Source organism: Ovis aries, chromosome 3 (genome assembly GCF_016772045.2).
Source record: "Ovis aries strain OAR_USU_Benz2616 breed Rambouillet chromosome 3, ARS-UI_Ramb_v3.0, whole genome shotgun sequence".
NCBI lineage: Eukaryota > Metazoa > Chordata > Mammalia > Artiodactyla > Bovidae > Ovis > Ovis aries.
Window position 1 is genome coordinate 206,683,317 of NC_056056.1, and position 25,797 is coordinate 206,709,113.

Here is a 25,797-nt window from a genome sequence, read left to right on the forward strand (position 1 = left end):
AAAAAACCAAACCCCGGGCCAGCACTCTCTTGATTCTGTGCAATCAAGTTCTGTCAAGTTCTTCTCAGGGACTCCAGGCCCCTGGGCAGGCCGCACCTTCATAGCTGTGTGAAGGAGATTTCCCACGTTGTCGTAGCAGCCACTGGAGAGCTGGTTTCCTGCCATCCACTCAAGAGCATCCTGGATGTTCTTGTCGTCAATGAAGATGAATTGCTGAGCCTGGGCAAAGCATTTGGTGACAAAGGCTGTCAGCCTATATGGGTAAAGAGGGAAATGTACATTAAGGCAGATTTCTAGGTGAGGGTTCAATGTGTTAAGTCAATTCAGTTGTGTCCAACTCTTTGCCACCCCATGGACTATAGCCCACCAGGCTCCACAGTCCATGGGATTTTCCAGGCAAGAATACTGGAGTGGGTTGCCATTTCTTCTTCCAGGGAGTGCAACAGTTCTACAGTTTGTTCTGGTGTGTAGTTCCAGAAGAGGAGTTGAGAAAACATAATGCCATAGGAAGCCTGGAAAAGGGAGGTCTCACTTGGCCTTCATGGGGACAAAAACTGGTAGGTACAAGGTGAGGGAGAAGGGTAAAGGATCTGACCATACATGAAGCTGAAATAAATAGTATTAAAGTGGTAGAGGAGGACTTCCCTGGTGGCACAGCAGATAAGAATCCACCTGCCAATGCAGGGGACACGGGTTCCATCCCTGGTCCGGGAAGATTCCACATGTCACAGTGCAACTAAGGCCCATGTACCACAACTGCTGAGCCCACACCTGGAGCCTGTGCTTCACAAGAGAAACCCACACGCCACAAGAGAAACCCCACACCGAAACTAAAAAAAGCCCACAGAGCAACAAAAACCCAACACGGCCATAAATAAAAAAATAAAATTAATTTAAAAACTATGTTTAAGTAGTAAAGGATAGAAAGCAAGAATGGGGTGCAGGGGAGGGTAGAGGAATAATTCCAAAGGGTTCTGGAATTATTCTCTGGGGAGCAGAACTCACTGAGAATTGGGCAACATTACCATGTGTTTCCATTTCCATCTTGCTCCCCAAAGGCGCTGTAGGAGCCATTTCTGTGTTTGTACATCAGTTCCCTCTGGTACCCTGGGAAGCCAGACGTGGTTTTAGAGGAGAGTGACAACTTCAAAAAACACTCCCATGGCTTGCAAGGATGAGGGACACTTCAGACACCAAAATTCCCTGTGTCTTAATAACCCACCCATAGGCCCCAAAGCAAGTGTCTAGGAAGAAAGGGTGAGCCAGCTCACCCAGCTTCAGGAAGCCCACTGCTCGAGACCAGATTTCCTCCGTCAGCAGCTCTGTCTTCTCCAGGTACTGCAGGACATAAATGATAGGCGCGAACAAGACCATGTTCTGCTCCCCACAGCCACTTGGCATCTGCACCAGGTTGTCCAGGTTCTGCAGGGCTGTGCCCATGACGTCTCCTGGGGTCCAAAAGGAGAGGGAGAGAAGATGGTGGGAGAAGCAGGGACCCTGAAGAGTTATCATTCAATGAATACGTGTGTGCCAAGTCACTTCAGTCATGTCTGACTCTTTGAGAACCCATGGACTGTAGCCCACCAGGCTCCTCTGTTCATGGGATTTTCCAGGCAAGAATACTGGAGTGGGTTGCCATGCCCTCTTCTAGGGGATCTTATCTACCCAAGGATGGAACCCACGTCTCTTATGTCTCCAGCACTGGCAGACGGGTTCTTAACCACTAGCACCACTTGAGAAGCCCTCCAAAGAACACATGTTACTTACCATTTTGTGAGTCATTACTCTTGACCCCAGGTACAACAGTCTCCACCTCGAAGTGCCCGTAGTCAGTGGGGCAAGCAATTACAATACACTGCAATTCTTTTGTTTTGGCTTTTTCTTTCTTTCTTTCTTTCTTTCTTTCTTTCTTTCTTTCTTTCTTTCTTTCTTTCTTTCTTTCTTTCTTTCTTTCTTTCTTTCTTTCTTTCTTTTTTTTTTTTTTTTGGCTATGCTTTGGTTGTGGCATGTGGGCTTAGTTGCCCAGAGACATGTGGGATTTTAGTTCCCTGACCAGGGATTGAACCCAAATTCCCTGATAGCTCAGTTGGTAAAGAATCCGCCTGCAATGCAGGAGACCCCAGTTCGATTCCTGGGTCAGGAAGATCCCCTGGAGACGGGAGAGGCTACCCACTCCAGTATTCTTGGGCTTTCCTTGTGGCTCAGCTGGTAAAGAATCTGCCTACAATGCAGGAGACCTAGGTTCCATCCCTGGGTTGGGAAGATACCGTGGAGAAGGGAAAGGCTACTCACGCTAGGATTCTGGCCTGATTGTATAGTCCATGAGGTCACAAAGAGTCAGACATGACTGAGCAACTTTCACTTTCACGTTTCACTGTCCCTGCACTGAAGGTGGATTCTTACCCACTGGACCACCAGGGAAGTCCCACAATTTTTTTTTAATATTAATATTTACTTATTTATTTGTCTGCTCTGGGTCTCAGTTGCAGCATTCAGGATCTTTAGTTGCAGCATCTGAACTGTTAGTTACAGCATGTGGGCTCTAGTTCCCTGACCAGGGATCAAACTTGGGCCCCCTACATTGGGAGCTCTGAGTCTTGGCTGCTGGACCACCAGGGAAGTCCCTACATCACTATTCTAACTTATTATAAGCAATTATAACATAGTACTATAACATTAGGTATGTACAAGGTACTAGAGTAAACAGACAGGTCCATAGGCCACCTGAAGGAGTACAAGGCTTTAAAACGCTGATGAGGGATGTAACAAAACCTGCAATCCTTAGTCTCAGTCTCTAAGTGCCTCCACTGCAGATAACTACATCACCTTTCGAATCACCACGTCTCACTCAGACAGACACATCCTCCTGGCACGCTTTTCCACGTTGAATTTCCCAACCCCTCCATATACTTCACAAGCCAGGAAGCCTGATGTAAGTGATTCATGAACATCTTCATTTCAGTCACTGAGCTCAATTTGAATGTATAAATATGTCCTGAATGTCAACTGCAAGAACTGCTCCAAGAACAAAAATGAAAAAGACATGGCCTTTGGGACTTCCCCGTGGTCCAGTGGTTAAGAATCCGCCTGCCACTGAAGCATATACATTACCATATGTAAAACAGAGAGCTAGTGGGAAGGTGATTTATAACACAGGCTGCTCAAGCAGTGCTCTGACAATCTAGAGCAGTAGGATGGGGTAGGGGACGGGAGGGAGGTTTAAGAAGGAGGAGACATATGCCTAGTTATGACTGATTCACATTTTGTATGGCAGAAACCAACACAATGTTGTAAAGCAATTAATCTCCACTTGAAAAAAAAAAGAATCCACCTTCCAATGTGTGGAATCGATCCCCCTGATATGGGAAGATTCCACATGCCACGGGGCAGCTAAGACCATGCACCACAACTACTGAAGCCCGGGCAGCCTAGAGCCCGTACTCCGCAACAAGAGAACCCACCACACTGAGAAGCCTGTGCACACTTAGACAGTAAGAGAAAGCTCGTGCAGGAATGAGGATCCAGGGCAGCCAAAAAATAAATAATAAAAAAATTTAAGTAAATAAATAGACAGGACCCTTATCCTCGAGGAGTCCTCGATGCAGTGTGGAAGACACAGAAAGATAGTGAGTTGTAATTCAGGATGCTGAGTGCTATACTAGAATCAAACGCAGAAAAAAATGGACATTTTAACCTGGAAGGGATCAGGGAAGGGGGTAAGAGTAAAGAAAGAATAACACATATAGCCTTTGACTATATGCTAGATACTGTGCCGGGAACTTGATATTATATTATATTTAATCTTTATACCAATCCTGAGAGGTAGGTTATTGTCCCTGTCTTACAGAAGGGAAAAGAGGGACCAAAATCCTTCACTAACTTATCCAAAGTCACATGGCTATTAAGTGGCATAACTGAGATCCTAAACCAGTTTGATACAATTTTACAATTTTCAAGCTCATGTTTTCCTATTTGCTCCCTCTCCTTGCCCAACGAAGTGGCATGCCCTTTTAAACATGGTTGAATCTTTCCAAAATTATATTCAAATGGATAAAGTTCTTATTCTTAAATGGTTACCACAAACATTTTGTCTCCCCTGTACTCAATTTATAGACCTAAACCTAAATACATATAAAACTTAATGAGCTTTAACTTCCTCTTCGCAGTCTCTTTTCTGTTTTTTGTCTTTGTTTCTCTGTTTCTTGGGTCCTGGCTTATGGCATGTGGGATCTTAGTTCCCTGGGCAGGGATCAAACCCAAGCCCCCTGCAGTGGAGGCAGGTTGTCTTAACCACTGGACCGCTGGGACAGTCCCTCATTTCTGGTTTTAACTGGGCATATGTCTGTATAATCCCATCCACACTGCACAGGCTGTATGCGCTCAGTTTGTAAGATAAGCTCTTCTTCCTTTGTCTCTTCTAGCCCTCCACACCTTCCTTCAGGTAGGTCCATAGGCTTCAACTCACACCACACCTTGAGAGCTGCTGGCCCCACTTTTTCCTTTTTGAGCTAAGAATCTCTGGTTGCTTACCCAGAACAGTGACATAAGCCTTGGCTGAATCAGGAACAACATCCTCAGGGACCTCCAGGGAGATGGATTCTGAAGCCACTTTTCCTGTGAGGGGCAGAGAAAGGGTAAAACACTAGAAAGGAGGAAGCAGCGGCGCTTCCCGAGCCCAAACCATAGGAAACCTTGCCATCACCCAGGATTTTCCGTAACCACTGCTTTCTGTGGGTTGGAGGTAGATTTTTTTTTTTTATTACTATTCATAGCAGTCTTTGCTAAAAATAAATTCCAGCCAGCACCATAATGTACTGTATGATTTCTCTTCTTTGCCTGCCTCTCTGCTAGTTGGCTCCCCTGGGAATGGCACCCCTAGACTCTCCTATTTTTTCCTTGTCCTGTAGATTCCTCCTTTTGCCTAAGAAAATCTGTTGCTAAGGGAATTCTCACATCAACCCCTCTCTGTGTTCACCCACCTCTTGGGCACAGCAGTGAGCTGTGTGTCTTCTCCACAAGGACTCCTTCCGGCTGACAGGAAAAGAGACAAGGATGGGTGAGAATAACTAGATGAGCATCAGGGCAGGTGGCCCTGGAGGGATAGGAAAGGGAAGGGAAACGGGAAAAAGAGGCCCTGCTTGCACCCCGAGGGCTTCGCTCACAACTGGAGGGAAGAGAGCTTCTCTTTGACATTCAGAAGGACTCCTTTTCAACCCAGGGAGGGGCCTCTCAGTAAGATTCTTTCTGGGCTAGAGCTAAAGACAAGTTTGGGACACTTCTAGGAGACAGGACGGGCAATGGAATTCATGGTGATGTGACGCAGCTAATGCTGACATAGGGATTTTCATAGGAGAAACTAACATTCATTGAGTGTCTCCAAAGTACCAAGTATCAGAGGGGTGGGAGGGAGGAGTCGGAAGGAGGGGATGGTATACATACAGCCGATTCGTGTTGCTGTACAGCAGAAACTAACAACGTTGTAAAGCAATTATACTCCAATTTTTTTTAAAAAAAGATAACATTCCTTCTTAATCTTATAAGGGGTCACATGACCTGCTATGATGACCCTTATATCCAGATTATGTAGATTGTCAATAATGTATCATTTGATATACAGTCTTCTGTCTCAAAGAAAAGTCATGCAACTGTGCCCTGACTTCCAAAGTGCAGCACAGTTCTCAGGGCTTTCTGAGAAGCTCTTCCCAGGGTATAATCCTCAAATCTGGCTTGAATAAAATTTTCCATTTCTTTCTTAAAAAAAAAAAAAAGTGCAGGTACTGTATTAGACACTTTCATAGGCCATCGGTGTGGGTTTAGCAAGTATTTAAGAGCAGAAACGGCTCAGGGAAGGATAAAGGTGAGCTACCTGATGGCAGCTGGACTTAGAATGCTGCAACAGACTCACTGATGTGGTCAGACACATGCTGAACATCCCTGGCTTCGTAGCTGCCTTTGCCTCTGAAGCTAGACCTGCAGAAAACTCACCTTGACCAGAACTGGTTTGATGAGTGTGTCACTCCCACCCTCTAGGGGAACAAACGCCTTCTGGCCCCCACAGAGTTCATTGCTGTTCAGAATCTTTGTGCTGATAGTGAAGTTTACATGACCTGAGAAGAAAGAGGGAGAAAGGAAGATATTGGCCCCACTGGCACAGGTACCAGTGAGGTCTCTTCCCCACTAGACTGTTGCTTCTTAAACTTGATGCATGCAAGTCACCTGTGGCTCTGGCTTGTTACAATAAGAGCTCTGCATCAGTGGATCTGGGGTGTGGCCCACAGTCTGCAGTTCCAAGAAGCTTCCAGGAGTCACTGATGCTGGTCTAGTGTGGTAGGCGGCCTCTAAGGGGCCCTGACAACCCCTGCCCTGATATTTACACTGCTCTGTCATCTTCTCCCCTTGCTTGTGGAATGAATTTAGTGATTCACTTCTAAAGAAGAGGATAGAGCAGAAGCAGTGAGATGTCACTTCTGAGATTGGTTAAAAAAAGACTGCAGGGACTTCCTTGGTGATCCAGTGATTGCGAATCCACCTTCCAGCGCAGGAGACGTGGGTTCGATCCCTGGTTGGAGAATTCAGTTCCCACATGCTACAGAGCAACTTAGTCCGCAAGCTGCAATGAAGATCCAGCACAGCCAAAAAAGGACTGCAGCTCTGTCTTGAGTTCCCTTTTCCCCTTGAGCCACTCACTGTGGACGAAGCCAGTTGTCATGTCAGGAGGCGGTCCAGTGGGAAGAGCCATGGGTTAGGAAACAGAGGGAGCCCACCAACCAACACCTGAGGCCAAGAACTGCAGCCTTCAGTCTAACAGCCCATGAGGATCAGAGGCTCTGGAATGACCCTAGATGTAAGTTCTCTCCTGGGCAAATCTTTGGAGGAGAACACAACCCTGGCTGAACTTCATGAGAGACCGTGGGCAAGAGGCACTCAGCTAAACCATACCAATCACTGACCTATGGAAACTGTGATAATAAACATTCTTTAAGGCTGCTAAATTTTAGGGTAATTTGTTAAGCAGCAGTAGATCACTAATTCACCCAAAGATCACAATTTGAGTTGCAAGGATTTAATCTGAGAGCAAATGACATCTGAAAGGATTATTGTGATGATTGTGTGTGTGTGTGTGTGTGTGTGCCCACATGTGCACATGACCAGTCAACTCTTTGGGATCCCATGGACTATAGCCCACCAGGCTCCTCTGTCCATGGAATTTTTCAGGCAAGAATACTAGAGTGGGTTGCCATTTCCTTCTCCAAGGGAGCTTCCTAACCCAACGATAGAACTTGGGTCTCTTGTGTCTCCTGAACTGGCAGGTTGATTCTTTACCACTGCCCCATGAGGGAAGCCCAAATTGTGATGATTAAATGAGTTAATTAATGTTACACAATTAGGACAATGCCTGGCCCATAGTTAATGTCTGACTGGTAACATGAAACTATATCCCTTGTCCTGGCATAAATATATTTTTTAAAATATTTATTTGTTTGGTAGTACTGGGTCTTAGTTGCTGCACCTGGGATCTTTGATCTTTGTTGTGACAGGCAGGACACATGGGGTATTTTCTTAGCTGTGGCGTGTGAACTCTTAGCTGCAGCATGTGGGATCTAGTTCCCTGACCAGGGATTGAACTTGGTCACTGGGAGTGTGGAGCCTTACCCACTGGACCACCAGGGAAGTCCTTGGTGTAAATTTTAAAAGCTCGCCCTTTCACACTTGAAATAGTCCGATGTGAATAATTTGGAGTCATCTATCAAAGAATATTTGCTCATTTATTTATAACCTAGACTTAAGAGGGAGAAAAATAGAGGCAAATATACAGAGAGGAAGGAGAAAACAAAGCAAATGTAGTAGAGGAAAGGGTAGCATTCCTAACCTCTGTTCTCTCCTTGCCTACCTGCCACGTCCTGCTCTTACCCAGTTTGACAGCCGTGATGTTCCAGTGATAGGATTTTGCTTCGTCAGCACACAGACAGGTGGAGGCCTGAGGGTCTGTCTGCTTTTCCACTCGGTACTCCTCTGACTTAGCTAGGCTAGTCTGAACCTAAAGAGGATATTTGAAAGATAAAGGATATAAATAGGACTTCTCTGGTAGTCCAGCAGTTAAGAATCCGCCTGCCAATGCAGCAGATACAAGTTCGATCGCTAGTCTGGGAAGATCCCACATGCCGAGGGGCCACTAAGCTCATGCACCACAAACCTGTGCTCTAGAGCCCAGGAGCCACAACCACTGAGCCCACGCGCTACAACTACTAAAGCCCGCAGGGAGCCTGTGCTCCGAAACAAGAGTGGCCACCACAATGGGAGGCTCACGCACCACAGTGAAGAGTAGCCCCCACTCACAGCAGCTAGAGAAAGCCTCCCAGAGAGAGCCCAAGAGGCAACAAAGACCCAGCACAGCCAAAATAAATCAATTAACTAAAATAAGTTTTTAAAAATAATAAAAGATATGAGTAAAGCAGACAATGCCCAGAAGGTTAGGAAGACGGGAGAGCCAAGACACTGATGTCTCATCTTTTTCTCTGGGGAGATGGGTATGCCTCCAGTGTAGGGGCTGATACCTGCTTCCTACATCCCCAGCTCTTACCCTGATGCACTTCTTCAGGTAATTGAAGATGGTGGCAGTCAGACGGAAGGATTCACCACGAACCACTGAGTAAGGGAGCGTCAGATCAACAAAGAACGGCTTGAAGGCAGTCACTCCAACAGTGGGTGAGAGGCCAAAACCCTTGGACTGGGAGGTGCAGAAAGTCATGGCCTTCCACGTGGTGATGGTGTCAGGAATGGTGATGTGGACAGACTCCTGTCCTGAGTAGCTGCGAGGACACAAGAACTCAGCTACAAATTCGCCTACAGAGGTGACTATTTTGCTGCTCTTGTGCATGGTGGGGGAAAGCAACTGGACTGGAGGCCTAAGTGAATCTCAAGACTGTGAGTCTTCAAGTGAGGCTGTACAAGTATGGGAAAAGCGTGTGTCTGAGGATTGGGGGAGGCGGTATGTGTGTAAACATATCTGTAAGATAGCCCAGTGCCCTCCGAATCTGTGAGAATACGCATCCTTATGGTTTGTCAGGACAAGCAGGAAAGGAGTGAACACAAACTAAACTAACATCAAGATGTGCCTTTCTGTTGGTGTGGCCCTGCCCTGTCTGCACTGTGCAAATGTGAAGATGTGTGGATTTGTTTTGAATGATTGTATACACTTGTTTAAGAATCCAGGGAAAGAAAAACATTCTCATATTTCCATTAAACCTTCTTGGCTTGAGACTTCTGTTTATTCTTGCCACCTCTGCTTAATCTTTTCTGCTTCTGTTAGGTCCTTGCTCTTTCTGTCCTTTATTGTGCCCATCTTTGCGTGAAATGTTTCCTTGGTATCTCCAGTATTCTTGAAAAGATCTCTAGTCTTTCCCATTCTATTACTTTTCTCCATTTCGTTGCATTGTTCACTTAAGAAGGCTTTCTTATCTTTCCTTGCTATTCTCTGCCTTGAGACTTAGGTTCATTAGAAATTATCTGAGTCTGAGATTTCCCTGGTGGTCCAGTGGCTAAGAGTCTAGCTCGCAATGCAGGTAGTTTGGGTTTGATCCCTGGTCAGGGAACTAGATCCCACATGTTGCAACTAAAGGGCCCACATACCATAACTAAGACCCAGTACAGTCAAATTAATTAATTTTAAAAAATTATCTGAGTCTGGGTTCTCTCCTGACTCCACACTGTATATATATAATCTTGTTATACCTTTGAGGTATCACTTACCCAACAGGAAACAGATCCCACAGCCAAGTCTCTGGAAAGTACTGGCGAACCTGAGATTCCAGCTGGCGAACCTCTTCCAGCCGAACTGATGGAGTTAGCTTGAGAGCCGTTGGACTAACATCATTCACTGCTAAGGAGACAAGGAATAAGGGAAAAAGCAGAAGACTTAAGTCACACAATAAGTCAAAGTAGAGGGACTACTAGCAAGACATTCAGAGGGAAGCGGAGAAAATGCAAGTCATAGATGAGGAGGAAGGACCACTGAGGAACTAACTGGTCACAAAGCTACTGGGGAAAGTGACAGGTGGGGATGTTTGGCCAGAGAATGAATAGATAAGAACTTCAGGCTTCAAAAGCCCACCCCGTAGAAAGAGAGTGAAATCCTTGGGGAAACTGCCTGCATCTATAACCCACAATCCATTATCATCCTGGCTAGAGGCTCAGGGCAAGAAGAGGAGGCAAAGAGGGAGCTTTCAGAGTTCCGTGATTCTAAGTGATTCTAAATATTTCAGTGAATCAGAGGCAGCTTACCTTCAGCTATCGTAACTCTGTGTCTTAAATTCTGGTGACTGCAATCTATTGGCCTCTTGATTTTGGCATTGGACAGTATTTTCAGGCCCACATTCTGATAGGCACCAAAGGGACCAGAGAATGAAGTGTTAGAGGGGGTCCTTTCCCTTACTACAAGGGCTACTGCCTAGAAATTTCACCCTCAAAGGATTGAACCAACACATTCTTTGCCTATTAATTGTGGGACCTATACTCAGCCACCAAGACTGGTTCACTTCTATTCGAGTCAGTATGAAAGTCTCTCAGTGAAACTTATTTCATTGTATTTATATATGTATATATGCATGTATTATGCATGTGTATATACACACATATGCATACGTTTTTGCAGAATGATCATCACAATAAGTCTAGTTAACATCCATTACCATATATAATTAAAAAAAATTATTTTCTTGTGATGAGGACTTTTAAGATCTATTCTCTTAGCAACTTTCAAGCCCAATATCATTGGGCTTCTCCAGGGGCTCAGAAGTAAAGAATCCACCTGCAATGCAGGAGCCTCAAGTTTGATCCCTGGGTCAGGAAGACACCCCACTTTAGCATTCTTGCCTGGGAAATCCCATGACAGAAGAGCCTGGCAGGCTACAGTCCATGGGGTCGCAAAAGAGTTGGACTAAACAACAACTAAACAACAAGATACAGTATCACTAGCTATAGTCACTATGCTGTACATTACATTCCCAAGACTCGTTTATTTCACAACTGGAAGCTTGCACCTTCTGACCACATTTACCCATTTTGCCCGCCCCCTATCGCCCATCTCTGGCAACTACAGTCTCTTTTCTGTATCTATGGGTCGGTTGTTAACTGTTGCTTTTAAATACCACGTATAAGTGAGATCATACAAGGTTTGTCTTTCTCCATCTGACTTATTTCACTTAGCATAATGCCCTCAAGGTCCATCCAGCTTGTTGCAAGTGACAAGATTTCATTCTTTTTTTGGCTAAATAGTAGTATTCCACGTACTTCATTGTTCAATATGTTTAATACTTCTTCCGAATATTAGTCACTGTATCCTTATTATTTGATTTGAAATGAATTTTCTGAGGGCAGAGACCATATCAACTTGATCAATTCAATAAAAATATATTGAGTGGATCAGGCTCAAAAATATATTGAAGGATAAAGTATTAGAGAGAACGAAAAGATTGAACAAGACGTGCTTCCTGACCTCAGAGAACCAATGGCCAGACATGGGCCAAAGCATCCCAAAACTTTGCTGATAAAATAAATGTAAAATCTTTTGTAATAGTAGGAGACTTCTGGTCTACCTTACCTTGTGGTTTTGTTTTTGGTTTTGTTTTTTTTCCTTCTATACTGATCCCATGAAAGTCAATGTTTGCAGACCCCAGAGAGAGGATAGGTGTATAGCCTCACATGTGGGAAACTTCTTCAAGCATAAGAACCAAGAGAGGCTCCTTGCCCACCAGAAGTTTCTTTCAAGATTTTGCCCCTGTCAGTGCCCACCTAAGCCCACATGCTTTTGTCGATATGGACTTTCCTTTCCCCCTCCCACCAACATTGTTTCTATGAGAACAAAATGGGTAAGAACATTGACCTGGAAAAAACTGAAAACGTCTATTTTTTCAGAGAGCCGAGGCCTCCACACGCCAAGATGGTTGTTCCAACGCTCCTCAAGCGCGGGCTTAATAAGGGGCTGCGGAACGTTCCAGTGATCAAACCCTGGACACTCGTCGTATTCAGCCACCTGATAAGGGTAGTGATTGTACCAGAATGGGAACATCCCATAGACCTGAGAAAAGACAGTAAAGAAAATTAATCTTTTTCTCTTAAGCAAATGAAATATTGACACAGTGAAATCACTTCTCTCAGCTTCTGTGGGCACAGTTTGCTATCTTTGTATTCTTTGTCCTCAGTTCAGTTCAGTTCAGTTCAGTTGCTCAGTCGTGTCTGACTCTTTGCGACCCCATGAATCGCAGCACGCCAGGCCTCCCTGTCCATCACCAGCTCCCGGAGTTCACTCAGACTCACGTCCATCGCGTCAGTAATGCCATCCAGCCATCTCATCCTGGGTCGTCCCCTTCTCCTCCTGCCCCCAATCCCTCCCAGCATCAGAGTCTTTTCCAATGAATCAACTCTTCGCATGAGGTAGCCAAAGTTACTGGAGTTTCAGCTTTAGCATCATTCCTTCCAAAGAAATCCCAGGGTTAGTCTCCTTCAGAATGGACTGGCTGGATCTCCTTGCAGTCCAAGAGACTCTCAAGAGTCTTCTCCAACACCACAGTTCAAAAGCATCAATTCTTCGGTGCTCAGCCTTCTTCACAGTCCAACTCTCACATCCATACATGACCACAGGAAAAACCATAGCCTTGACTAGATGGACCTTAGTCGGCAAAGTAATGTCTCTGCTTTTGAATATACTATCTAGTTTGGTCATAACTTTTCTTCCAAGGAGTAAGCGTCTTTTAGTTTCTTCCATCCTAAGCCCCTTCCTCTAGTTCATCTTTTCTCATAATCTGATCTTTATCTTCTATTTCATCTTTCCTGATCCCTATGATCATATTAACCATGCCCTTCTCATATCATGTTTTTTGGGGCTCGGGCATGCCAAGTAGCTTGCAGGATCTTAGTTCCCTGACCAGGGATTGAACCTGGGACCTAGCAGTGAAAGCCCTGAGTGCTAAACACTGGATTTCTAGGAATTTCCCATATCATCATTTCTACCTTCATGTCCACACCAACTTTGCCTCCACTGTTTCCCTGAGACTCTCTTTCCTGCTCCCTGGAATCCATGTTTTATCCTGATGCAGCTAGACTATCTTCTCTGTCGACCCCCTCTTGCCATGTCAGCAGGCCACTCACCGAACGATTGCTCAGTTCGCTCTCTGGTCTAAGCAGCAAGACACTCTCATCCACGGCCCGGACTGCACACAGGGACCCAGGGGCTGCCCGCAGCTGGAGGTCCACATCTGCTCCTGGAAGCTGCTGGGAAGGTGAGAAGTCAAGGGAAACCTGGGGAAGAGAAAAGGGCAACACGGGGATCAGGTCAGGCTGGAGAGGAGGAGAAACAGTCATCAGACATATGCCCTAAGTACGGTCCCTAGCCCACTCCTTCACTTTTTTTTTAGAGTCGCTTTGTCTTTTTTTTTTTTTTTGATCCAGATCATTTTTAAAGTCTTTATTGAATTTGTTACAATATTGCTTCTGTTTAATATTTTGGTTTTTTGGCCACAAAGAATATGGGATTTTAACTCCTTGACCCAAACTCCCAGCATTGGAAGATGAAGTCTCAGCCACTGGACTGCCAGAGAATTCCCCCAAGTCCTTCACTTTTATACTGATTTTTCTTTGTAAAGCCTTGCCCTTTAGAAGCAGTGTCTTGTGATACGGTTGGAAAAAGTAAGCAGCACAGTAAAATAATACAGAAAGTTCAAAAGATGCAAAGTAGAAAGGGAATTTATGGAATAGGTCCACAGAACATGTGACTTCCCAGCATGACCTTTTAAAAGAAGCAGGAGAGACAGTTCAACAAACCATGCTAAAGATACAGAACATGACATCCAGCTTCAACGTTCTCCCCTGCCTTTCCCAGTGGCCCTGCCTTATCTCCCTCCACCCCCAGGACACACAAGCTCCCTCTCTCTGCCCAGACCTTTCCTTCACCCGCCTTAACTGCCATTTTACCTGATTGTCAAAGCACATCTCCACAGAGAACTGGGTTTTGTCCGCTATGACACCTCCACTGGGAAAAATGGCATAGACCACCAGGGAAGGATCAGGGGCTAATCTGGAGTTGAAGACCAGTGGGAGAGAGAAGGAGCCTTTCAGTCCTGAAAGAGAAGAGGGGATATTCAGGCATGAGAGTACATGCTCACCTACCAGTGACATCCAACCCTGTGTCTGCACTTCTCCCTGAGCCAACCATGGGCAAATTGTTTCTCATTTTTCCGATCTGTGGTTATTGTTCTGTTCTTGCTATTCCTGCTCTTGCTTCTAGTATAAGAACTGTTTCCTAGAAGTTTAAAGTTTTTTCTTGTCTCTCTTCTTTTTTCTGTCTTTTTTGTTTGTTGAATCAATGTAAAAACAATTTTACATTACAATGTAATGTAAATTTACAGGAGACTTGGAAAACACAGAACAAAGTTACATGTAGTTCCACTATATATTACAATTATTTTTAAGCAGATAAATGAAGATTTTCAGTTGGTGTTTCAATATCAAACTCTCAAAAATTAACAGAATGAATATACAAAAAGTAGAAGGAAACTACCACAAAGGAGATCTGAAAAGCATTATAAACCAATTCAACTGGAAATTTAAAGTTTAAGTCTTCCAAGAGATTCATGAACAGTCACCTTGCATCCTGGACTTCAGGTGTTTCTGCCCCTCCATCTCCAAATTTCCTTTCCCTATTAACTAAAGAAGAGAAAAAATAAAAACCATCAACAACATAGAAGTTAGAGGAGTTCAGCCTTAGTCCAATGCTTACACCTCTCTGTAAGGAGAGGCTTCTTTCATAGTTCAGGAGTCCAGGTAAGTACTTTGTGGAGCATCCTTCAGCTTGTCATATGTCTGATGGTACCCAGAGTTCTGATGACTCTTCCTCCAGTTGGGGGTCTGCAAAGAACCAGGGGGTGGGTGGAAGGAGACACAGGCCACCATGGCTTTGGAACCAGACAGAACAGAAACCATTCTTCACAACAGATAGCTGACACCATTTCTTGAAGATCTCTAGGTTTTATTCTTTTATGATCCTTGTAACATAATGTCCACTAAAATCCATCCTTACAACCTTTTTAAAAAACATTTTTTTCTACTGAAGTATAGTTGATTTATAATGTTGTGCCAATCTCTGCTGGACAGCCAAGTGACTCAGTTATACACATATATACATTCTTTTTTTAATATTCTTTTCCATTATGGTTTATCCCAGGAGATTGGATATAGTTCCCTGTACGATACAATAGGACCTTGTTTTCTATCCGTTCTACATATGATAGTTTGGATCTGCTAATCCCAAACACCCAATCTATCCCTCCAACAAGTCTCTTCCCCCTTGGCAACTACAAGTCTGTTCCCGCTTTCTGTGAGTCTGTTTCTGTTTTTACAACTTAAAAAAAATTATCACTCAATTCAAAATTCAGTGGAAGTTAAAGGTGGGGGGGGTGGGGATAAATTGGGAATTTGGGATTAATATATGCACACTACTATATATAAAATAAATAACCAACAAGGACCTACTGTATAGCATAGGGAACTCTACTCGATACTCTGTAATAACCTCCAAAGGAAAAGAATCTGAAAAAGAATATATATACATATATGTGTGTGTGTGTAATTAAATACCTGAAAGTAACACAACATTGTAGATCAACTATACATAAATTAAAAAATTTTTAAAGAAGTCAGTGGAAATGAATGCATCTTGAACTGTCTTGAGTCCTCTGACATTTGACTCTCTGGCAAGAAATCTCTTTTTCTCTCTCCCTTCCTGTTCACTCTCCCTTGAAAATGAACTCAGTGCAATGGTTTCTAAGTAGGCCAGCTCCTCAGGCTTCAGTCAAGTCTGCACTGATCTGCTCCAATTCCACTTTTCTCGTAAGCCTCCCACACTTCTGTCCTGAACTCAGTACATATATTATAACTCTACCTTATTATTTCCCACCCACCCCTCCTCATTCTGTTATTTGGATGATTGTTTTAGATTGATGGAGACACTGAAATGATTTAGGGGGAGAAAATCTCTCAGAGGCTTTAAGAAGGTGATAAAGGAATAAAAAAACTCTGGACCATCAAACCCGAGGTTCACATGAGTCCAGTTCTTGAGGACTTCCTGAGGAATTAGACTCATGGTGACCAGTAAAACTGTTAGTCTTGGTTTTTCTTTTTGGTTTTTTCGGGGGTTTTTTTGGCCACACAGCAGGGCATGTAGGATCTTACTTCCCTGACCAGGGATCAAACCCATGCCCCTTGCAGTGGAAGCTCAGATTCTTAACCACTGGACCACCAGGCAAGGCACCAAACTGCTTGTCTTTATACATTTTTTTTCAGACTACAAGTTGTAATCACATTTCTCCAGAAAGTTGCTATCAAAGTTAACCCTATATTATCTATTTTAAAACACTGACCAATGAAACATACAGAAATTTATTCTGAGTCCCCATCCTCTCCTCAGTCTCCCTCCCACCGACCCACCCTGCTCCCTTTCAGCCCGTGTCCGCAACATTTTCTCATTAATTCCTAGTATTATTTCCTCACACATTATTTCCCTGGACTCCTGTTCAAAATCTCCTTATTACCCATGTCCTCCCATCTTCTATACCTATATCAACACGGTAGCCACTGGGCACATATAACTCCTGGAGCCCTTGAAATGTGACTTGTCCAAACTCCTTTAAATATAAAATACATACTCTGAATTTCTAATGCATACTTTGCTACACGGTTGAAACAAAAAAATGTAAAATATTTATTGATAATTTTTAATGTTGATTTCATGTGGAAATGATCATATGTTGGGCTAGATAAAATATCCTTTAAAAGTTAGTTATCCCCATTATTTTAATTTTTTAATGTGGCAAATAAAGATTTAGAAATTACCTATATGGCTTGCATTACAGTTTTCTACAAAACTCTTTTGGTTGTACTTCACAGCCTGTGGGATCTTAGTTCCCCACCCAGGGACTGAACCTGCACTCCCTGCACTGGCAGAGCAGTCTTAACCACTGGACCACCAAGGAAGTCCTGTCTTATATCTCTATCCAGTCTGTTCACTTGCTCTGACTCACTGTCCTTATTCCCTTTCCTTCCAGCCCCCGTCTCCCAGTCTCACATAGTAGGAGAAGGTGATATCCTGGTCAGGGTTTGCATCAGCCGGATGGATGTAGTAATCCACCAGCACTTCCTGGGGCCGGCCACATTCCAAGATGCCACTTGATCGACGGATGCCAAGGAAGCTGCGAGTCGTGTTGTAGAAAGGCTGCAGATGCAAGTAGGCATTTTGGTAGTAACGAGGCTCTTGTTTTGGATCATATGTTTCTTCCAATTGGAACCTGCCCTGAGAAAGAGAGAGAGAGCGAAAAAAAGACCTTTAAAGGCTTGTACCCCAACTATATCAACCCGGTAGGGCTGTTGTGATTCTCAAATAGGTACTGCCTAAGAGTGGCATGTAGATATTTCGCTAGAGGTCCAACCAAGAATGTCTGAGGACTCCATAACAGTGGTTACTTGAAGCAACATTGTGGTATGTCAGGGTGTAAAGTAAGAGCTGAATGATAGCTGTCAGGTAATAGAAAACTGTCGGTGATATACCTTCACACACTGATGCAAAGGAGAGACAAGTTTGACTAAGAGATTGAAGAATGTATCTCAAATCTAAGAAAACTAGATACAGAGGATAATAAGACTGAAAAGCAATCAATCAATCAATATCAGGCTACCCTGGTGGTCCAGTGGTTAAGACTTCATGCCTCCAATGCAGGGGGCATGGGTTTGATCCCCGGTCAGGGAACTAGATCCCACGTGCCAAACAATCACACATACAAAAAAAGACTGACAATAATCGTTTCTAAGAGGAGTGATTGAGTGATGCCTAGAGTACAGAAATAGGCAAATTAGTCACAACAGAAATAGTACGTATTTGCTTATGGGCTATAGTTCTTCCTCCTTCCCCATAGCAACATCCTCTACCAAGGAATCATAGACTCTTTTGGTCTAACTGTGGACCCACCAGGTGACTTGTTTTGGGGAATGGATATTCAAATATGTGAGCTAACTAGAGGCTCAGAAAAGTCTTTGTATGTCTTTTGCATCTCTTCACTGCCATGAGAATGGGTATGTGCTTAATTACTCAGTTGTGTCCGACTCTTTAAGACCTTGTGGACTGTAGCCCGCCAGGCTTCTCTGTCCATGGGATTTTTCAGGCAAGAATACTGAAGTGGGCTGCTATATCCTCCTCCAGGGGAATCTTCCTGACCCAGAGATCGAACCTACATCCCCTGTGTCTTCTGCATTGCAGGTGGACTCTTTACCCACTGAACCATTGGTATACCTGGACTGTCTCAGCAGATCATGAGACATGTGGAGTGCAAGCCTACAGTCAACTGGTCCACAGACATAAGGAACTCCACGAAGATGGGCAGAGCTGCCATCAGATTACCCAGATACAAGACCAGTAAATACTTCCTGTTGTGTAACACTGAAGTTTTGTAGTTTGTTTTTTTGTTTTGGTTTCTTAGTTCCCCGATCAGGGATTGAACCCGTCACCCTCAGCAGTGAAAGCACATCCTAACCATGGGAAAGCCAGGGAATTACCCTGCAGTTGTTTGTGAAGCAGCAATTGATAACTGGTACAAATAACCTTCCAAGTTGTGCAAAATCTAGAATTCTCTTTGCTGTTTTATGAGTAATAAGAAGGAAAGGGGGAGTGAGAGGAAGAAGATGATTCTGAAACATTTTTTCTTCCCTAATTTGACATGTGAAGAGTTGACTCATTGGAAAAGACTCTGATGCTGGGAGGGATTGGGGGCAGGAGGAGAAGGGGACAGCAGAGGATGAGATGGCTGGATGGCATGACTGGCTCGATGGACGTGAATCTGAGTGAACTCTAGGAGTTGGTGATGGACAGGGAGGCCTGGCATGCTGTGATTCATGGGGTCGCAAAGAGTCGGACACGACTGAGCAACTGAACTGAACTAAACCTGATTTCAAATAGAGAACCAGATAGAGAGGCAGTTAAGTTATAAAATGAATTAATAGAAATAGCAATTTTTTTTATTTGAAGGGTCATTTATTTGATGAGAATTAAAAATGGTGGTGTCTAAGAAAAACTTTCTGTCACAGGGAGGGCAGAACTGGTGAGTAAGTGAGGTGATGGACTTACTGGGAGAGCAGAAAGAGAAACAAGGACTTTCTGAAGTTTTCCTTCAGATGGTCTTCTGTGCTGGAAAGGGGAACTCCCAGTGCTTACCTCCAGAGAAATGCTTTTCCCGTTCCAATTAGCCGTGTCTAGATTGAAGGCAGCGAGGCCATTGTTGTCAGTAGTTAGGATCTGGTTGACGTTTCCATTTTCTCCAGGAATCACCAGATACACTGGATGATGCTTGAGGAGGGAGCCATCGTGGCCCTTCACTCTTATCTGAGGGGTGAAGGTCACTAGAGTCAGGTTTGGAATACATTCAAAATTCTACGGAGACATCTCAGGAAAGAGTCCAGAGAAAGGCAAACGTGATGTGGAGAGTCGGAAATGAGGCTCTACGAGGAACTGAGAAACACACAGAAGTAGCTTGACCTGGAGCAGAGATAGACTTGCCACACATAGGATGGACCTGGATATTGTCACACTGAGTAAGGTCAGTCAGACAGAGAAGGAGAAATATCATATAACACCCCTTATATGTGGAATCTAAAATGAAATGACACAAACGCACTGCTTACAAAACAGAGGCTCACAGACTTAGAGGCTCACAACTTAAGGCTGTGGTGGGGAAGGAATAGTTAGGGAGTTTGGAATGGACATGTACACTCTGCTATATTTAAAATGGATAACCAACAAGAACCTACTGTATAGCACAGAGAACTCTGTTCAGTGTTATGTGGCAGCATAATGTAACAGTGGATGCGAAGGGGCTTTGGGGGAGAATGGATACATGTATATGTATGCCTGAGTCCCTTTGCTGTTCACCTGAAATTATCACAACACTTTTAATCAGCTATACCCCAATACAAAATAAAATGTTAAAAACAAAAAAACAAATGAATGAACACAAAAGAAGTAGATTTGCCACATGGCTTAGGAAGCATCAGGGCTCTTCTTTTTCATACCCTGCTGCCAAAGCTCTGTGTATTTTTTTGCTTTCATTTTCCTACAGAGCATCCTCTTCCACTCCTAAATTGTATAATCCTTAGGCTCTAAGACAGTGTGGACCTACTCTTGGTCTAAAGAAGAGATGACCAAGGAATAACGGATCTGAATATGTACAATAGTATGGTGTTCACCAATTATTTGGGAAGTGAAGAAGATAAGCTAGAGAGAGGGGTGGAATGCTAGGAATCAGAGAGAAGACACTACAATTTTTTAAATCTCTAAAGACGATGCTTAAGGAGCCATAAGTGGCTCTCTGTGGCAGGAAGTTTGATATTAACCTTGCCTAGATGCAGAAACTCAGACTAGATGATCTCACCAGGTAACTTGCAGCTCTAAAATTCAAAGACTGACACAGGAGGAGGGGAACCCCTGGCATTGGGAGGGTCATTGAAGTCACATTAGTATTTAAGGCACATCTCACGTGAGATTAAGGACACACAGTGCCAGGAGTTAAGCACATACTCTAGAGCAGGGGTCTCCAACCTCCAGGATCTAATGCCTGCTGGTCTGAAGTAGAGCTGACGCACTAATAATAGAATCAAAGTGCACAATAAATGTAATCCACTTGAATCATCCTAAGACCATCCCCCGCACATCTTCCGCAAAAGCGGTCCCTGGTGCAAAAAAGGTTGGGGACTGTTGCTCTCGAGGCAGGCTGCCTAGCTCTGACCATAATTACCACTTATGAGCTGTATAACCTTGGGAAAATCATCGAACTTCACTAACCTCTCTGTGTCTCAGCCTTTTTGTCTGTCAAATGGGGCCAATAATAATGTCTAACTCAGGATTGTTTTACAGATTAAAGTGAATACACATAGAATACTTAGAAAAATGCTAAGTTAATATATGTTCAGGCAGGAGTTGACAGGGTGGTTAAGCATTTTTTGTCTGAGCAGAGATGAGCTTCAACATACCTTTCCACTGAAGGGGAAATTGGGGTAATAATAGTCATTGGTGTCTTCGAAGGTCATGGATCCCATTTGTGAAGAAATGTATATATCCTGGGTGGTGTTGGCTTCCACTCCTGTAGAGGGAAACCAGATGTATGATAATCTAAATACCTAACATCCTCATCTTCATGTTTAACATAAGACTGCCTGAAAGGATGATGCCGCAGGAAGTGAGAAGATGACTATCATTCTGACCAAAGATCTAAACTAACTTCTCCTTCCCAAACTTTTGGGGAAATAGGGAATGGATGGCAGATGAAATCTGACATTTCCCATTGACTGTGAACTTAGAACGGAGTCCCTTCTAAGCACTGATGAAGGCGAGTCTTGCGTCGTCTGAGTTGTTGTTCAGTCACTAAATTATGTCCAGCTCTTTGCGACCCCACAGACTGCAGCACGCCAAGCTTCCCTGTCCTTCACTAACTCCGGGAGTTTGCTCAAACTCATGTCCACTGAGTAAGTGATGCCATCTAACCATCTCATCCTGTCAACCCCCTTCTCCTCCTGCCCTCAATCTTTCCCAGCATCAGGGGCTTTTCCAATGAGTTGGTTCTTTGAATCAGGTGGCAAAAGTATTGTAGCTTCAGCATCAGTCCTTTCAATGAATATTCAAGGTTGATTTCCATTAGGATCGACTGGTTTCATCTCCTTGCAGTCCAAGGGACTCTCAAGAGTCTTCTCCAGCATCACCATTTGAAATCATCAATTCTTTGGCATTCGGCCTTCTTTATGGTCCAACTCTCACATCCATACATGACTACTGGAAAAACCATAGCTTTGACTATACAGGTTCTCTCTCTTGGATAACTCTTTTCCCTTCCCTTTTCTTAATGAAGCAAGGAACATCCCACTTACCTGTCCCTTCCTCCACCACAGTAGCCATGATATTGATGTCTTGTCTGTAATAATACCCAGTGAAGTTGAACATGGACATGGCCACAGAAGTTGAGATGCATCCCGCTTTGTCAATCTAGTGAGGCAATCAGAGAGAGAGAGAGGAAGAAAGAGGGTGAATAACCTAATCTCTACTTCTTTTTAAGTTTATCTATTTACTTGGCTGCTCTGGCCTTAGGTGTGACACAGGAGATCTTTCATTGCAGCGCACAGGCTATCTGTTGTGATTATACAGGCTCTAGGGCACACGGGCTCTCTAGTTGTGCTGCAGGGTTTCAATAGTTACAGCTCCCAGGCTTAGCTGCTGAGCAGCATGTGGAATCTTTAGTTCCCTGATCAGGGATTGAACCCACATACTCTGCATTGGAAGGCAAATTCTTAACCACTGAACCACCAGGGAAGACCCTAATCTCTACTTCTAACTCATGATGTCCTGTAGAAGAAAATTATTTCTTATCTCTATACTTCAGTTTCTCAAATTTTTTGTGTGTGTGTGCCACGTGGCTTATGGGATCTTAGTTCCCCAAACAGAGATTGAACCTGGGCCTTTGGCAATGAAAGCATGGAGTTCTAACCACTGGACCACCAGGGAATTCCCAGTTTCTCCATCTTTAAGATAGAAAAAGTATTCCATAACATGAAGCATACACCCATACATGACTTGGAACTTCCAAGATATGAGGAGAAAAGAACCACCTTCAGAACAGGAAAATTGTATCTTCCAAAGGTTTAGGTTAATCTCTTGATCCCAAGGCAGATTCTAAAAGAGCTTTATCTTTGGAGGGATAAAAAGATTTCTGTGTTTTTAGAAATGAGGTACTAATCGCATGAAATTATTTCTACTCTGGATGTTTTTAACCACTTTTCTATATTGGTGCTTGCTTACTTACTCTTTAGGACATAAGAATAAGCTTCCTTTTCTACATCTTGTTTTACTCACGTGTCCAGAGACTTTCTTGCATCTGTCAGGTAAACGTTCCCGTTCTGGATCTGGATACCGGTAAATATATGGCTTTTGACACACTGATACGTGCACTACTCCTTGCACGGGCTTTCCATAGGTGTACCTAACCCAGAAAAACATGAGGAATCAGAGAGGGGCAAATCCACCTGTGATCCAGGCCCTCCTCCCCTAAACACTTTTCCTTTCTTCCGCATGCCCATCTCTGTAAGCGCTCTGACAGTCCCACCTTTCTCCAGCTCTCATTCACATCTCTGCTCTACTCAAAGCTTTAGAGTATTGCCGTTGCACAATAAATACCACCCAAAGGACAACAGTGTCTTTCTTTTTCCTTACTCCTTCTTCCCATGGGATTCAATACTGTGCTCTGCACAAAGTAGATTCTAAACCAATAATGCCAGCTGAGAAAGCAGAGGAAAGTAAGCACAAAAATGCAGATAATGTGTCCCTGGGATTTCCCTTGTGGTTCAGTGGTTAAGACTTCACCTTCCGATGCAGAGGATGCGGGTTAAACCCCTGGTCCAGGAATTAAGATCCCACATGCCTCATGGCCGGAAAACCAAAACATAAAATAGAAGCAATATTGTACCAAATGTCAATAAAGACTTTTAAAAAAATGGTCCACATAAAAAACAATTTTTTTAAAAAGTGTGTTTTTGCAGAACTTGTGACTCTGAGCCACATAAAACATCACAAAATTTAACCACTACCTCCACAATCCTCTCCTCATAACACTCGATCACGACATCTCTCAATATAGCTTTCATCCTCAATGGATCCAGAGCTTTATTCTTACCTACTACAAACTTTCACTAAGAAAGAGTCTTCCGCCATTGATAACTGCTTGGGTTCCACCACTTCCACTTTAAACTTAGGCAGCACTGGAAAGAGTAGAAAGAGAGATGGAAAATGAAGAGGAAGAAAGTTTGACTGCACAGGTAGTGAACAGAGGGGTATAAAACAGTGATAATAATTATCTAATTAAGTTGCTCAATCACGTTCAACTCTTTGCAGCCCCGTGGACTGCAGACTTCTCTGTCCTTGGAATTTTCCAGGCAAGAATAAACTGGAGTGGGGTGCCATTTCCTACTTCAGGAGATCTTCCTGATCCAGGGATGGAACCCAGGCCTCCTGTATTGGTAGGAGGATTCTTTACCACTAGGGCCACCTGGGAAGCCTGGCTAATTAAATTAATGGGGCATTATTAAGGGAAAATCCTCCCAAAGTTACTGATTTAGCACTAAAATGAATAAATAATCCCTTTAAAAAAAAAAGTAAGAATTAGATTTATTTAAAGAGAAACACATACCACAGACAGAGTGTGAGACATCTCAGAAGGGGAGAGGTGTGAAAATATGGGATGGTTAGTTTGTATGGGCTGGGTAATTTCATAGGCTGGGCTTCCCTGGTGGCTCAGCAGTAAAGAATCCACCTACTAATGCAGGAGATGCTGGTTTGATCCCTTGGTCAGGAAGATCCCCTGGAGAAAGAAATGGCAACCCACTCCAGTATTCTTATCTGGGAAATCCCACTGACAGAGGAGCCTGGAGGGCTATAGTCCATGGGGTCACCAAACAGTTGGACATGACTTAGCAACTAAACAACAGCAAAAATTTCATAGGCTAATGAGCAGGAAGAGTAATCCAACTATTTTGGGTAAGAGATGGAGATTTCCAGGCTGGTTCACAGCCCACTTTCTTATCTCTGATGGCCAGCCTGGGACCTGTCATGGCGCTAGTGGGTGTGTCACTTAGCTTATGCTAATATGTTACAATGAGCGTATATTGTTGTTGTTGTTCAGTCACCAAGTCGTGTTTGGCTTTTTGCAGCCCCGTGGACTGCAGTACACCAGGCTTTCCTGTCCCTCATCATCTCCCAGAGTTTGCCCAAGTTCATGTCCATTGGATTGGTGATGAGGCTCCACTGGAAGTAAAATCTTCTGCCATCTTTGACCTAGTTCCACTGTAAGTTTCACTTGACCTTTGCTGGTTCTTACACAAGATCATGTCCAACACTCTGATCTACTAACTCTCCCACCTACCATATTCTTCCACACTGAAGGTGCCAAAGGTCTTGCCATCAGCCACAGCCACACTGTAGGTACCCAGCGTTGCCTCTGGTGCCAGCTGGAAGGACAGGTCTACGATGCCTTGCTTGGGCACCACGTTCAGCCACTGTGCAATCCTATTGTTATTTGGATCCTGTGCTCAAGAAAAAGAAATCTCATGACACGCCTGCCTCTTTGATTCCCACCCTGCACTGCAGAAAGCAGGTAAAGAAGCAAAAAGCAGGTAAAGAATCCCACCTGCTGTTCATAACCCCTGTGGTCTGCATCCAGGAAGAAAAGAACCCTCTGTGGATTCAAATAGTTAGACTAGGTTCTTGAAAATGTTATCCAGTTTCAGAATGTTATCCAGGATAACATTGTTTATGTAAGATATTCTTTACAAAGAATGCTAATTCTTGGTCCCTTAAGACTGGTAACTCTGAAGGACTGACTACCTGAAAGAGAGCTAATTTGATGGGAAAATGGAGGGGGTATTGTGGGGAATTCTTGCCTCTTTCTTAACACTTCTCACAGGTATCCTTGTCATGTTCAGTGGCTGAGTGTCTGTGATATTAGCCATCCCAAAGACTAAGAGGAGTACAGAACCAAGTTCTGCTGGACTGACACAGCACAGAGAAAGAAGTTGCAGGAATCAGAATAGGGACGTTCATCACTGTAGAGGTTGCTGTCCTTATTTACAGAGGTTGAGGGGCAGGGTGGGCAGAGGCAAGAGAACAGGCACAGCTTAGGTGGAATCGCAGGCGCTTGGGGCCAGTGCAAAGTCTCAGGCTCTGGA

The 25,797-nt window shown here is 43.9% G+C and overlaps 1 protein-coding gene across 4 annotated transcripts in view; it reads right to left on the reverse strand.

Annotated features, from left to right (window-relative positions):
* Positions 1 to 25,797, reverse strand: part of A2ML1 (alpha-2-macroglobulin like 1) — a 50,487-nt gene that overhangs the window by 16,712 nt on the left and 7,978 nt on the right. For 2 of the 4 annotated variants that reach the window (XM_012175472.4, XM_012175471.3), the window contains exons 6-26: positions 24,996 to 25,155; positions 23,751 to 23,835; positions 22,934 to 23,060; positions 21,955 to 22,069; positions 21,064 to 21,173; positions 19,253 to 19,420; positions 17,117 to 17,341; positions 14,640 to 14,700; positions 13,969 to 14,114; positions 13,147 to 13,296; positions 11,882 to 12,076; positions 10,282 to 10,375; positions 9,751 to 9,877; positions 8,582 to 8,810; positions 7,912 to 8,038; positions 5,986 to 6,107; positions 4,980 to 5,031; positions 4,531 to 4,614; positions 1,272 to 1,448; positions 1,026 to 1,107; positions 97 to 253 (exon numbers count right to left, since the gene is read on the reverse strand). In XM_012175472.4, coding sequence (XP_012030862.2) covers positions 97 to 253; positions 1,026 to 1,107; positions 1,272 to 1,448; positions 4,531 to 4,614; positions 4,980 to 5,031; positions 5,986 to 6,107; positions 7,912 to 8,038; positions 8,582 to 8,810; positions 9,751 to 9,877; positions 10,282 to 10,375; positions 11,882 to 12,076; positions 13,147 to 13,296; positions 13,969 to 14,114; positions 14,640 to 14,700; positions 17,117 to 17,341; positions 19,253 to 19,420; positions 21,064 to 21,173; positions 21,955 to 22,069; positions 22,934 to 23,060; positions 23,751 to 23,835; positions 24,996 to 25,155 — 2,793 coding nt within the window. Of the gene's footprint in view, positions 1 to 96; positions 254 to 1,025; positions 1,108 to 1,271; positions 1,449 to 4,530; positions 4,615 to 4,979; positions 5,032 to 5,985; positions 6,108 to 7,911; positions 8,039 to 8,581; positions 8,811 to 9,750; positions 9,881 to 10,281; positions 10,376 to 11,881; positions 12,077 to 13,146; positions 13,297 to 13,968; positions 14,115 to 14,639; positions 14,701 to 17,116; positions 17,342 to 19,252; positions 19,421 to 21,063; positions 21,174 to 21,954; positions 22,070 to 22,933; positions 23,061 to 23,750; positions 23,836 to 24,995; positions 25,156 to 25,797 lie in introns of all 4 variants that reach the window. The other 2 variants (XM_004006891.4, XM_012175470.3) reach the window with 1 other exon arrangement.